The sequence below is a fragment of the Scyliorhinus torazame genome, chromosome 15, assembly GCF_047496885.1.
Source record: "Scyliorhinus torazame isolate Kashiwa2021f chromosome 15, sScyTor2.1, whole genome shotgun sequence".
Taxonomy (NCBI): Eukaryota; Metazoa; Chordata; class Chondrichthyes; order Carcharhiniformes; family Scyliorhinidae; genus Scyliorhinus; species Scyliorhinus torazame.
The window spans coordinates 91,634,172-91,648,335 of NC_092721.1; the positions used below are offsets into that span (position 1 = coordinate 91,634,172).

Consider the following 14,164-nt stretch of genomic DNA (forward strand, 5'->3'; position numbering starts at 1 on the left):
TTCCTGGTTAATACCACTACCACATTATACTCAAAAGCAGGTGATAACACCATCTGTCAATTTATCTTATTGCTTAATCACTCCAGTGGCAGTGTGCTGATTTAAGTGCCAAATAACTATAAACAATCATCCTTTATAAATAGTTTCAGAGTAGCTTGCATATTAATTGTGCAATTATGCACTTTGTTACAAAATAATTAGATTAAATTATCAAGATTTTAAAAACTAAAATTACCATCTTGAATTGATTTGGAATCACAGCACCGTGAAGGATTTAATGCCCCATTTATTTGAATTGCTGGCTGCAGATTTTTAAGCTGATCTTCATTTTTTAACTGGAGATTCTCCTTAGTTGATCCAGTGCTGAAGTCCTTCAAGGTTCGCAGCACAGATGATAAAGGATTAAGCTGCTCAACATTTTCACTTCCAGAATTTGACTTCTGCAGCAGCAAGTGTTCAGACTAGAATAAAATTTTAAGAGTTATGTTTTACCAACATACTTTTGACGTATTTTTTTTGTCAGCAGAATTAACACTTATACAAACACCAGTATCCCCTGGTAGGAAAACATTCCAGATAAATAAGATGTGACTAAAAGCTCAAGACGATAATTCTGGTTTCCACTATAAACATTGTGGTTTGGATATTAACAGAGGGGATTGCATAGATGGAGGTTTGGATGGGAATCCCAGAAGTCTGTGTTTCTTTAAACACTGGCATTTAACTACAAACTGTGTCTTTTGTACTTGACACTTTCCACTTGCAGAAGCCATTCTGATTGACAGGCCTGGCTTCCAGTTTTGGAGGGAGGATTCCACATAGGTTGCTGTAACAGATAGATATTATTCTCGACGCCTGGAGTCTTTGACTGGGAAAGGTGGGACCAGAACAGGTAAGGGAATGTTTCTCTTGTCCAACAAATAGTAAAACTGTTAGATTCTACCCAGAAGCTGGCCTTGCCTTCCTTTTAACTGCCAGGCATCCTAAATTCTGGGAAACCATGCCAGCCAATGTTTAACCAACTTTACAGATTTATCAGAGGCTGCTAGTTTTACTGAAATATTAAAATTGGTCAACCAACCTGCTGGGAGCGAGTTGGCTGCACATCTGCCTCTATCCCACCTACATTAAACTCAGATACAAGTGGGTTGGATGTGAGTGTAAGTTTTAAAAAAGTACCTGCCCCTCTGCCAGACCTGTTTTTAAACTTAAATCTTCATGGAACGGAGCTGACTCAGGCAAACATTGCCCATTACTAATCGAGAAGGTGGTGGTGCTGTATATTTAATGAAACTATATTTAGTTTTGATGAAACTACATGCAGTGCTATTAGGGAGCTGCAGGAATTTGACCCAGCGACAATGAAGGAATGGTTATACATTTCCAAGTCAGGATGATGTGAGGTTTGGAGGGCAATAGGTGGTGGCGTCCCTATGTGCCTGCTGCCCTTATTTTCTGAGGCAGAAGTCCTCACAGATTTTGAAAGTACTGTGAAAGTCTTGGTGAATTGCCACAGTACATCATGATGCTGAACAGTGCAGTCACACAGCACAGTGGCAAGTGACTGAAGGTTTAAAGTGGAGGATGGAGTTCCAGTCAAATGAGCTTTGTTCTGGATGATTTGAAACTTCCTCAGTGTTGTTGGAGCTGCATTCATCCAGGCACGTATACTGCATCACACTCCGATTTGTACTTCTAGATGGTGGAAAGGGTAATGCAGACATTTGTAAGAAAATTACAAAATGGAAGAATTATAGTTTAGTTGTAATGGGGGACTTCAATTATCCTTTTACGGCTGGAATAGTAATAGTTTTAAGGATAGCAAATATAAATATACTTGGTATACAGTGCATTCAGGAAAATTTTCGACATTAGTATGTTTCCAGTCCAACAAAAAAGGAGCAATTGCTGGACCTGGTTCTTGGGGATGATGCAAGTTAAGTGGATTAAGTGCTGGTCAGAGAGCATTCAAGGCAGTGATCATTGTACCTTAAAAGTGATATGAATCAAAGTCATGGCAAACAGAGGAAGGTGTATAGGGAGCTCCCCATTGGGTCAATGTCAGGACCCGTTCTTCTTGATATATTTTAACAAGGCTAGGCTTTGCTGTCAAGAGTACAATTTCAAAAACTGCAGCTGACACAAACTTTGAAGTTGTGAAATGTGAGGAGAATAGTGTAGAACTTCAAAAAGAACATGGAAAGGTTACATAATGGGCTGACAAGTGCCAGATGAATTTTAATGCAGAGAACTGATTATTTTGGTGGACAGAATGAGGAGAGGCGGTATAAAAGAAAAGCTTCAATTTAAAAGTGGGTGTAGGAGCACATGCACAAGGAATTGTGTTTCGAAATCATTGAAGATCACACTGAAAGTGAAGAAAGCAGTTGATAAAAGTATTTGGGATCCTGGGCTTTATAAAGAGAGGCATAGAGTACAAAAGCAAGGAAGTCATGGCAAATTGGATTTAAACATTGCTTCAGCCTCAACTCTGGGCAGCAGTTCAGAAAATGTGATGGCATTAGAGAGGGGGCAGAAAACAAATCACAAGAATTGTTCCAGGAATGAGGAACTTCAGTTACATAGATAGGTTGGAGAATCTGGGGCTGTTCTCCTTGAAGAAGGATGTTTAGAGGAGACTTAATAGAAGCGTTCAAAAAATCCCACAAAAAGTTCTCATTGGTGACGAGCCAGCACCAAGCGCCTTGGATGATTTTCAAGAGAGGCAGAGGGAACCTGAAGGCTTAAAGAGGGAAGTGGCTTGGAACGACAGCACAAGAGCGAGATCATTGACGAGTGCCGAGGGTGAGATTTGGGAGGGCAGAGTTCAATAGGCATGCAATATGAGAAAAGGGTCTTGGTGGGTAAATTTAAAAAAAGAAACAAGTGAAAATAGAAAGTATGGACTCAGATCCAGAGCAGGAGCTAATATTAAAAATATAAATGGATACAGGGAAAACACTTCATAAGCCTGGATATATAGCAGTTAATAAGATATATAAAAATCCAATTATAAATAGGAAATACTTTAGGGGACAATAGGAAGAAGTCAAGATTTAAAGTCAGAAGTCCTGTGGTGGGATAACATTGATGTAGGCATGGTGGATTCAGCATGGAGCAGGAAATGGAAATTGAAAATAGTTTATTGTCACAAGCAGGCTACAAATGAAGTTACTGTGAAAAGTCCCTAGTCGCCACATTCCGGCGCCTGTTCGGGGAGGCTGGTACGGGAATTGAATCTGCGCTGCTGGCCTGCCTTGGTCTACTTTACAAGCCAGCTATTTAGTTCGCTGTGCTAAACCAGCCCTTAATTAGCCCCAGCATTAACAAACTGTTATCACAGTTTGGAGACAGGTGCGTGCTTCAATGGGAATGAATAATGGGTGATGCCCAAAATTGTTGGCAGTCACCATGCAACCCAGAAGCAGCAATGGTTTGTACTTGGCCCAGGCAAAGTGTCAAAGCCAAACAGTGTTGGGACAAAGCCCTGGAATTATATTTAATAGCACATGGAAGCACTGCCACCATATGAACTAGTGGTTCAAGAAGATGGTGCACAACACCTTTTTCTAGGACACTAAGGGATAGCCAGTAAATTCTGGCTTTATCAGCAACACCCACATCTCTTTTTTTTTTTTTTAAAAGTCACTAGTCCAGCATCCCACATGATGTTGATGGTCAAGGATTCAGCAATGGTAATGGCACTGAATGTCATGAGGTGGTTGTTTAATACTCTGTTCTTGGAGATGGTCGTTGGCTGGTAGTTGCATGGCTCAGATGTTACTTACTATTTTATCAGCCAAGTCTGAATATTGTCCAAGTCTTGCTTTGGAGGCACAGAGTGCTTCAGTATCTGAAGAGTTGTGAATGATACTGAACACTGTGCAACTATCAGTAAACGTCCCCACTTCTGATCTTATGATGGAGGGAAGGCCATAATGAAGCACCTGAAGATGATTAGTCTGGATTACTGCCTTGAGGAACTCCTGCAGTGATGACCAGCAGCTGAGATGATGGACCTGAAAAACCACCATTTTCCTCTGTGCTAGGTATGACTTCTGCCAGTGGAAAATGTTATACCCATTTCCCATTTATTTACATTTTACAAAGAGCTCATTGGTATCACACAGTCATATGCTGCCTTGATGTCAAACGCAATCATACTCATGAAATGAAATGAAAATCACATTGTCACAAGTAGGCTTCAAATGAAGTTACTGTGAAAAGCCCCGAGTCGCCACATTCCGGCGTCTGTTCGGGGAGGCTGGGACGGGAATTGAATCCGCGCTGCTGGCCTTGTTCTGCTTGACAAGCCAGCTGTTTAGCCCACTGTGCCATCTAATGAATTCAGCTCTTTTGTCCATGTTGAGTGGTGCTTGCAATAATAAAATTAACCTTTTACACTAAAGTCGCCCTTTTCTGCTTTATACTCTCTTCGACTGCACATGCAAAAGATCGAGTACTTAGATATATGTACCATTACCTGATTTTGAATAATATTCTTCCCCAGGGCATTGTGCTGTTGTTGCACATGTTCCTTCAGATGATTTTGCCTGTGGATGAATTCCTCTTGCAATTTATGTGTGGCAACAAGGTCCTCCCTCTGTCTATACAGCTTTTGTTGCAATTCTTTCAAATGCTCTTGTTGAACCCAAATACTTGCTATTGAAACATGATCCCTCAAAGTTTCAGCATGTTTTGGCAAGGTGGTGGAAAGCATTGATTGTTTCAACGTTCCCTCTGAAATTTCTGAAGTTCTCAGCTGTGCTTCCTGGAGCATTGATTGATCCCCCAATATCTCCATTAACCTGACTTGTGGCTCAACTGCACCTGAAGTTCGAATGCAAGGTTTTGATACCCCTGGACCATTCATTTCAAGTACATTGTAGGGCATTGCATGTCTTTTAGATTTTGGTGAATCATGTTGACTATTGCTTGCATTGTAGACAACAGACTCATTTTGATTCAGATTTTCAGGGCCTCTAGAATCTCTTGAGCCATCATCAGGTATTCTGGCTATTTGTTGTGTCATTGTACACTCAGCAGTGGCAGCATGTTGCTGGGACATTTTGAACAATGATGAGCCCAACACAGTGTAATGTTTTAAAAGTTGGTGCCTTGGTAAAAAGGTTGAAGTATTTTCTGAGCTGTTGGGGAAGCAAATGGTGCAAAATGGTACTTGTATCTCTGGACTAACTTGTGATTGACTGGTGTTTGTGTATGGTAATTCTGGTAGGTGCAAGTGAACAAATGGCATTGTCATAGGTTGCCTCTGATCCAGAGTTCTAGATTGATTCACAAAATCACGATGTTGAGCAAAAGGGACACAAGTCTGTTCAGTCTTATTAATGGATGTATTAACCTGGAGTTCAGATCCAGCACATTTATCATAATGGCTTATCGGAGATATCAAGTGCTGTTCAGATAAATGCCTTGTTATAGTAGAAACGGAAGACCATCCTTTTTTCAACTCATACTCCTCCAATTGCTTCCTGATTTCTTCCACTGATTTTTTATGCAATCTTAAAATGAAACATAGTTTAAAAAAGGATAAATTATAGATAATTTTGTTCAATAGCAGAAAAGTCATAAATGCCAACGATGAATATGCAAATCTACTATTCTCACAAAAAAAAAGGAAATACCCATATAAAATGCATCACCACATTTAAAGTATTTAAAAATAAATACCATTAATTTATCAAAGCAAGACCTCGTATTGCAAATGCTACAAGTTAGCTTAACAGAGAATTTGAGACCAATCAGCAGAGATATTGACCACCAATTCTTCACCATTTGTTAGAATTAAAAACATTATAAATACGGTATTTTGTTTCCCCTTTCCCCAACCCCATTGTCCCGCCTCCAATTGAGTGATTTATTTCAGCTTCAACTCACTGATTGCGAGTAATACTGGATTCAAAGTAAACTTAGAATCTAAAACATATGATCACAGAACAAGTTTACCACATACAAATAGCTATTTGACATATTGTCTATGCTGGTTTTTCACTGGACCATTCCAACATTAATACTATTACTCTTTCCTTGAGATGCAATTCTTCTTTCTCAATTACTCAGTGGGTAAACATGTCATGCTTCAACTCGAAGGAAATCTCTTCCAACCAGTCCTCACTCAAAATGACAATCTGAAGTTATTAACTTATTTTCCACGCACACCATATCAGAAGACTTTCCAATTCGGAAAAAGGCGCTTTTCAGTGGCTTCATTGCAGTGTTAATGTAAGCCTACTTGTGACAATAAAGATTATTATGTATGGGGTTGTTGCAGTTTCATGAACCATGATGGCATTGTCCCAAAACATACAATACATAAAGTCAGCATTGCAGAGATTGTTGCATTCGCATCTTTCTACAGTCATTTGCATTAAAACAGTTTTATCAGTAATTACAATCTCCAATTATAAGCCAAAATGTATAGTTTACATTCATCTTTTCAAAGCTCTAAAAATGCATGTTGCACAAAAACTAATGAGCAAAGGATTTTTGCAAACCAAGAAATAAGCAATTAAACTCTTGCCTGTTTTGCTCAATAAGGTGCTGTTGATATTGATGAATTTTACGTATATGTTCATCTGCTGGAAACAGCTCGTCTGACACAAGCTTGCAATGCTCCGACTGTGGAGAAAATAAATTAACCAAATGATGTTTAAAAACAAGTTATTGTGCAAAAGCATTGCGCACCTAGCAAAAAGTTTACATTTTGTTTATATCCTATATACCCAATCAGCGTGCAATTATGAAGCACAAAGTACTTCATATAACAAGTTTAGTAGCTATTGGTCCCTGTAGAAATGTTCTATTAAAATCAGACATGTATTAGCAAATGGATTGTGTTCAAAGCTTCACTAGTTTGTTTCCAAAAAAAAAAAGAGCTGCTTCACATCCCAGTTAAAAACAGTGGCTTTTGCACAACATCGTTAATGATCATAAAGGGAGTTATAAAAGGATCTCAGGCAGCACAGTGGTACAGTGGTTAGCACTGCTGCCTCACGGCGCCGAGGTCCCAGGTTTGGTCCTAGCTCTGGGTCACTGTCCGTGTAGAGGTTGCACATTCTCCCAGTGTTTGTGTGGGTTTCGCCCCCACAACCCAAAGATATGCAGGGTAGGTGGATTGGCCACACTAAATTGCTCCTTAATTGGAAAAAATGAATTGGGTACTCTAAATTTAAAAATAAAATAAAAGGATCTCTACATCAAACACTGTCCCATCGAATCACATATTACATCTCCAACAAATTGCCATTTCATGTGAAATACAATATATAAAGGCACTGATTAAGAATAAAATATAGGACTACAGTTTTTTCCTTAAAAAGCCAGCAGAATGAGAAATTAGCTTTATTAAATGCTGATCAGATTAGGACATCAATTCTATACAGCTCTGCAATGGAAACCTGGAGCATCGTATTGACTGATCAGAAGCTCTTTATACTTTCTGCAATAAACATGAAATGTTATTAGAAACAGCAATCCTTCAGCAGCGATAGTCATTCATCAAATGCACTGAGGCAGTTAATACTCCATGGCATTGATTCAAGAGAATGAAGAAGCAAAAGATAGAACAAAGCTGCTAATGCTATAAGCTAAATAAGTGCAACTGAACAGTGATGTCCATAAGGAAAAGCATATTTCTGGCTGAGAGAAAATATTTTGTATCTGGTGAGCATGGAAACACACTGACTGGTTTGTCTCACATTTTCCATGATCTTTCACCAAAAGACAGCCAATTAACAACTTTGCCAGTTGCCATTATCTCAAAGAGCAAAAGATGAGATTTTAATTTATTGCTGCCTTTTGTCAACATTGAGTTACACCAGGCAGTCAAACTCGGGGGCACAACCCGTGGGTGGATGTCGGGAGGGTCGCGGAGCCATCCGTCGTGGCGCTCCCAATCGCGCAAATTCACGTGCAACAGCCGGCTTTTAACTATGCCAGTTGCAAGCGGCATTCAAAAAGACCGCGACCATACATAAAAAATTTGGTCGCACTGCGCAGACGTGTCCGAACATCAGGCACGCATGCGCAGTGCGGCCGCATTTTTAAAAAAAAATACACGGTCGCAGCCTTTTTTTTGACAAGTTCGGGGGTCAAAGGGACAAATGGACCATTGGGGCCAAAGGGACCCAAAACCATTTCCTCCATTTTTGTCAGCAACAAACAAGGTAAGAGAAAATGGTGGGTTGCGCAGGTCAGCCGGCATGGGCCACGATGGGCGGCCGGCGTGGGTCGCGAAGGACGGCCGGTTGGTAAATATGCATCCCCGGAAAGAAAGTTTGAAAAACACTGGGTTACACTCCACCAATTAGAAGGCAATAGATTCACTCGACTTCTTTAAAGAACCACATTGTGACTGGACACAACACAAAGAAATATAGGGTTGGGTTTTACAGGGCAGTGATCTCTGCTACCTTGACCAAAAAGTCAGTCGTGGGGGGGAAACCCGCTCATGATCCAGATGGTTCTCCCGCACCAATTTAATGCCGAGAAGGCGAAACTTACACCCCTTTCTTGGGAGGAAGTTTTGCCTTAAAGAGCTGATGATCACCAAATTGTAGGAGCGCTAGTCACTGCTGGGAGTACAGGCAGCCCCACCACACTGAGTAGGCCAAGTAAGTCAGGGGTATTGGTGAGGGGGGGTGGGGAAAGAGGAGATATCCATTGGGGTTAGGGAGGATGCCTCATTCAGGCCCTCAAGGGGCTGACACTAATCCAATCAACCTTCACGGACAACAAAATACTAACAGTGGTGCGATGAAGCCTGTAAGTCGATGGCAAATGGCTTCCCTCCACCTCCTGTAAAATTTCAGACAGGACAGGGATGGGCGGGTAGGTTGCCTGCTGGATTTTACCCACGTTGGGCAGAGTAAACTCTAGTCCATAGAAAACCCGGACTTCCGGTGGCGGCTATGAAGGAGTAAGTCGCACATTTGGTGGCTCCCGCTCTGGTCGGACTTTTGGACCTTTCCCCCGTTTTTCTACCGGACTGGAATTGTAAAACGGATGTTGGTGGCAACTGTTTACTGAATTCCCACTTCGGTCCATGGAGAGAAGGACTAGAAGTGTTCGTAAGGGCAGAAACAAAAAGATAGAGAAGGCTTGGGCTGTAGCTGCAACAGAAGACAGCATGGCGGAGGTTCGGACCTCTGGCTTGTCGACCCAGCAGTCTGTTGAGCAGCTGATGCAAGTCATTCAGGAAGGCTTTGCTTAGCAGAAACGGGGCTGCTTGGACCCGATAAAAGAGTCGATTGAGCGGTTGGAGCATAGATTGACGCCCAGGATTGGGCGATCCAGAAGGTGGAGAAGGCGCTGGCTGAGCAGGACGAACATCAGACTGAGGTGGAGCTGGAGAGATGCTGAGGGACCAGCAGAAGAAGCTCCTGGAGAAGGTGGAGGACGTAGAAAATAGGTCCCACCGGCAGAACCTAAGAATTGGCGGGCTCACGGAGGGGTCCGAAGGAACGGACGCTGGGGCATACATCGCAGACATGTTTGTGACGCTGCTGGGGGATGCTGGGTATAACAGTCCAAACTTAACCTTTTTCTTAAAAAGGATCAACCTGATCTGGTTAAAGCCTGCTCTCCTCCTGGCCACCTCTACACTCCGGTCCTGGTAAACCCACAGGATGCTATCGTCTCATTTACAGCTCCGTGTCTGCTTGGCCCACTGTACAATGCGCTCCTTATCCAAGAACCTGTGGAATCTCACCACCATTGCCCTGGGGGGGGGGGGGGGGAGGTTAGATTAGAGTAGGGGGTCAATAAGGGTGGGACCTGTACAAGAGGTAAATGGCTTTTGCACTATGTTTATGGTCCCATGTATATTGTTTATTTTGTTGTCACTATAGCAAAAATACCTCAATAAAATGTTTATTTAAAAAAAAAAGAAAACTTAAGGCACAGAGATGGAAATTCGGTTGTGTTTGTGTCAGCCAAAGGAAAGTGTTATTAAGCCTAATGCCACTTCAAGTGAATCTTCAATACTTTTTTTGTGTGTGAGGAGGGTTTCTGCTTCTACCGCCCTATTTAGGCAATGTATTCCATATAACACCATTGATGGGTAAACAATCACTGGTCAACAATTATCCTTTTCTTCCTGCCACAAACTAATTTTGGATCCAACTTGTCACTTTCCCTGGGGATACATAAGCTTTTAATTTTCTGACCAGTCTGCCATGCGACTACAAAGATGTGCGGGGTAGGTGGATTGGCCACACTAAATTGCCCATTAATTGGGGAAAAAAAGTAACAATTGGGTACTCTAAATTTTTTTTTTTTTTTTTTTTTTTTAAATTCAAACATGTCACTCAGAATGGACATCCACTCAACAAATTCATATTGAGCGCTTTTGAGTAATCACTGTATTTTTAAATGACAATTTATTCCTTCTTTTATTTTTTTTCCTGAATGATTTGTCCACCAGGAAGGTTAGGCTGACTGGTCTGTAATTACTCACTGGCCGCGATTCTCCAAAATTCCAGCAATGCACCGGCATTCAGGGGGTTAGATCGACGCCGGAGTGCTGCGCGCTGCTCCGTCGCCGAAAGGTGGCCCTACACAGCCGTCTCCGCGCTGGCGCATGGTTGTCATCTCCACGCCGGCACATGCGCGTGGTTGCCAACTCCGCGCCAGCGCGGAGCAAAACGTCGGGGACCTAACAGCAGGCCCGCGCAGAAGTCCCCCGCCCCCGGGAGTCAGATTACCCCGCCCCCACCGGAACGTCCAGCGTGGCCGCGGGTCCGACCTCCCGCCGGGTGGTACCAGGTTTAAACCACGCTGGCGGGAGCTCGGACAGTCGAGAGCCGCCTCAGGGGGCCTGTTTCAGCAGCCCCCAACCGTGCGGGCGTGATTGGTGCCAATTCTCCAGCGACTGGAGAATCGGCGTCCCGACGTCGGAGCGCGGGGCTTGGGAGAATCCCAGCCACTATCTTCCCCACTTTTTAAACAATGATATCCTCTGTCATCATGTCTGTACAGTAAGAAGTCTTACAACACCAGGTTAAAATCCAGCAGGTTTGTTTCGATGTCACTAGCTTTCGGAGCGCTGCTCCTTCCTCAGGTGAATGAAGAGGTATGTTCCAGAAACATATATATATATATATATATATATATATATAGAGATAGATTCAAAGATGCCAGACAATGCTTGGAGGTGTGAATTGTCTCAAGCCAGGACAGTTGGTAGGATTTGGCAGGCCAGATGGTGGGGGATGAATGTAATACGCCATGAATCCCAGGTCCATCTGGCCTGCGAAATCCTACCAACTGTCCTGGCTTGACACAATTCACACCTCTTTAACCTGGGGTCACCCCATCTCTGGATCTGTAAAGATTTAATCACCTGCTAATGCTCGCATTCCAAGCATTGTCTGGCATCTTTGAATTTGTCTATATAGATGTTTCTGGAACATACCTCTTCATTCACCCGAGGAAGGAGCAGCGCTCCGAAAGCTAGTGACATCGTAACAAGTCTGTTGGACTTTAACCTGGTGTTGTAAGATTTCTTACTGTGCTCACCCCAGTCCAACACCGGCATCTCCACATCATGTCTGTAGCCAGAGTGTTAAACAATTATGGTCAAGAGTCTGTCCTTTGCTTCTGTGGGCATCCAGAGATAAATCTGGATGAAATAAATAAACTTTCAGAGATGCTATACCCCTTTTAGCAAACAGCCAGGCAATCCCCCAGGATCAACTTTTTCTAGTTCAAGATGTAAATGGCGCATATTTTTAAAGCCTGAAATCGCATTCTTGCCACATCGCATCCATACAACAATGATAACTGCAACGCTGATTGTGCCGACTTAAACTCTTATAGGAGATGCTGCTTTCCAATTTGCCCACTGATTCCAGAACATTGGAGTGTAAAAATTATATCTTGCATATGCAAGGATGGTGTTTTTTGGACAGAGCTATTTTACATTATCTGCAAGGGAACTTGCATCAACAAATGTCATTCAAAATTAAAACATTTTAAAATCTACTGAATCAACCCTGCAATTCTCTTCCTCTCAATATACTCAATTACCAAAACTCCAAGAAAGTTAGGATAGATTTTTGTACAAAATAAGACATTCCTATTTACATAGGAACATTATTTGTTCGCCAATTTCTTCACCAGGAGCCCTCCATCACCCCATCAGTCCAGCTCACTTTTACTCAATGATGCAGAACTTCCTGTCAGTGCAATGCTATGTGCATTGCCACTGCCCAAGAAGAAGCCTGCATCCTGACATACTGGGCTGGATTCTCCGTTTCGGAGGCTAAGTGCCGGCGAGAACGGAGAATCCGCGGGACGTTCACAACAGGATAATTGTCGTGAACCCGTCACTGACTCCAGTACCGGTGAGAGGCAAGCACCGGCGGCGCTTGAAACTCCCGTGGATCGTGCTGGAAACAGCCAGAGAATGGCTGGGTCGCCCGTGCCACTAATGAGCAGGGCTGACGGCCTGTACCGATTGTGCCGTAAAATAAGGCGCCAGCCATGAGCAAACACAAACCGCCAACCGTGACACCACAGCCCACCCCCTGGCCACCCCCCAGCAGTCCTCCCAGACCTAGCAGATGCCCCCCCCCTCCCCTGGGCACGGATGCCGGCCGAGTGGGGGCGGTGCTGGACACTGTCCGCAGCCGGCACACCGGGTTCCCGACCACTGGGATCACACGTGGTCTGTGCCCCGTTGGGAACACTGTCTATTAGGGGCGAAACATTGTGGGTGGGCAAGCCGATGACGCGCCAACCGTGTTGAAACTGCACATGTCACGGTGACCGGAGTCAAACCAGCGGTGGCCATGATTGAGGCGTCGGAATCCATTCTCCGCTACAGAGAATCCAGCCCATTGTGTTATTTCAACCTGGATCTGAGATCCCAGCTGCAGCAGTGATGGGTCAGTGCAGCCATCTCCACAGAAGATCAATAGGCAGAGAAGATGACAGGCAAAGGAAAGACACAGGCCCTTTATACGACTTTAGCTGCGGGATTCAAATAAGGTTTCAAATGTCTCAAGGGTCTCTGTGTATGCGAGAGAGGGTGCACAGTTGAGTATGGGAGGGAGTGGATGTGAGAATGCATGTGAGTAGGTGGGATGAGAGCAAGTAGATGGGTTGCAAGTTAGGAGTCAGGGCAACTGGAGAGTCGTATTGGATCAGATGTTTTGGTGGAGCGCTGGAGATCAGTGATAGCTCAGTTCAGTTATGATGGTTAGTCATAGGAGTTTCATAGAATTTACAGAGCAGGAAGCCATTCAACCAATCGAGTCTGCACCTGCCATTGAAAAGAGCACCGCACCTAAGCCCACGCCTCCACCCTATCCCGGTAACTACACCTAGCTTTTGGGCACTAACAGCAATTTAGCATGGCCAATCCACCCAACCTGCAAATCTTTGGACTGTGGAAGGAAGCTGGAGCACCCAGAGGAAACCCACACAGACACAGGGAGGAAATGCAATTTCTGCAAAGTCAGTTGAGGCCAGAATTGAACCCAGGACTCTGGAGCTGTGAGGCAGCAGTGCTAACCACTGTGCCACCAAGCCACCCAGGTATTAACCAGTGGAACATTTCCAGGTTAAATACCCAGGTAAATTTGGCTGAATGGCCCAGGTCTCTGCCCCTCAGCTCATGTATCGAAGATAAATCTGGACAGCACAAATTTCCTGGGCAACTACACCATATCTGCGCACGCCAGGACTTCTTCGGGGTCTCGAAGTGCAATACAAAATCCAGATTTTGCTGCTCTGCACTTTGGGAGATTTGAGCCGTTATTGCCTCTGCATTACTTTATATCCCCCACGAGGACCATGGGAAACGATTATTGATCTCCCCTTTAGCCACCTGGGTTGGCCAACTCCCGATGTAAAATGGAGAACAGCAAAGGCTGAAGGGAAATTCAGCCAATACAGGCAGAAACTGGCAGGTGCAAGTTTACTGTGTATTAAACTCTGCAAAAGCCCAGACAGCATTGATACAAGCAGCCATCTGCATAATAATGTAGCAGCCAACTACATACTAATGAGCGATCCCCAGGTACCATCAAAACATTTGGGACAAACAAAGCCAAGCCAGACTCCTCGCGCCAGCACAAAAGAGGTTAACTGACACCTCAAGACCGCCCATCGATCAGGGAACCACTCCAGTATTGGAGAA

General features: G+C 43.7%; 1 protein-coding gene across 8 annotated transcripts in view; it reads right to left on the reverse strand.

Moving 5' to 3' along the window:
- cep295 (centrosomal protein 295) overlaps nt 1-14,164 on the reverse strand; it is a 142,690-nt gene that overhangs the window by 66,578 nt on the left and 61,948 nt on the right. For 7 of the 8 annotated variants that reach the window (XR_011935156.1, XM_072476437.1, XM_072476436.1 and 4 more), the window contains 3 exons: nt 6,542-6,639; nt 4,484-5,522; nt 236-461 (listed from right to left, as the gene is read on the reverse strand). Coding sequence is in view for 7 of the 8 variants with exons in the window: in XM_072476437.1 (XP_072332538.1) it covers nt 236-461; nt 4,484-5,522; nt 6,542-6,639 (1,363 nt within the window). In the remaining variant the exon portion in view is untranslated. The remainder of the gene's footprint in view (nt 1-235; nt 462-4,483; nt 5,523-6,541; nt 6,640-14,164) is intronic. The other variant, XM_072476440.1, reaches the window with a different exon arrangement.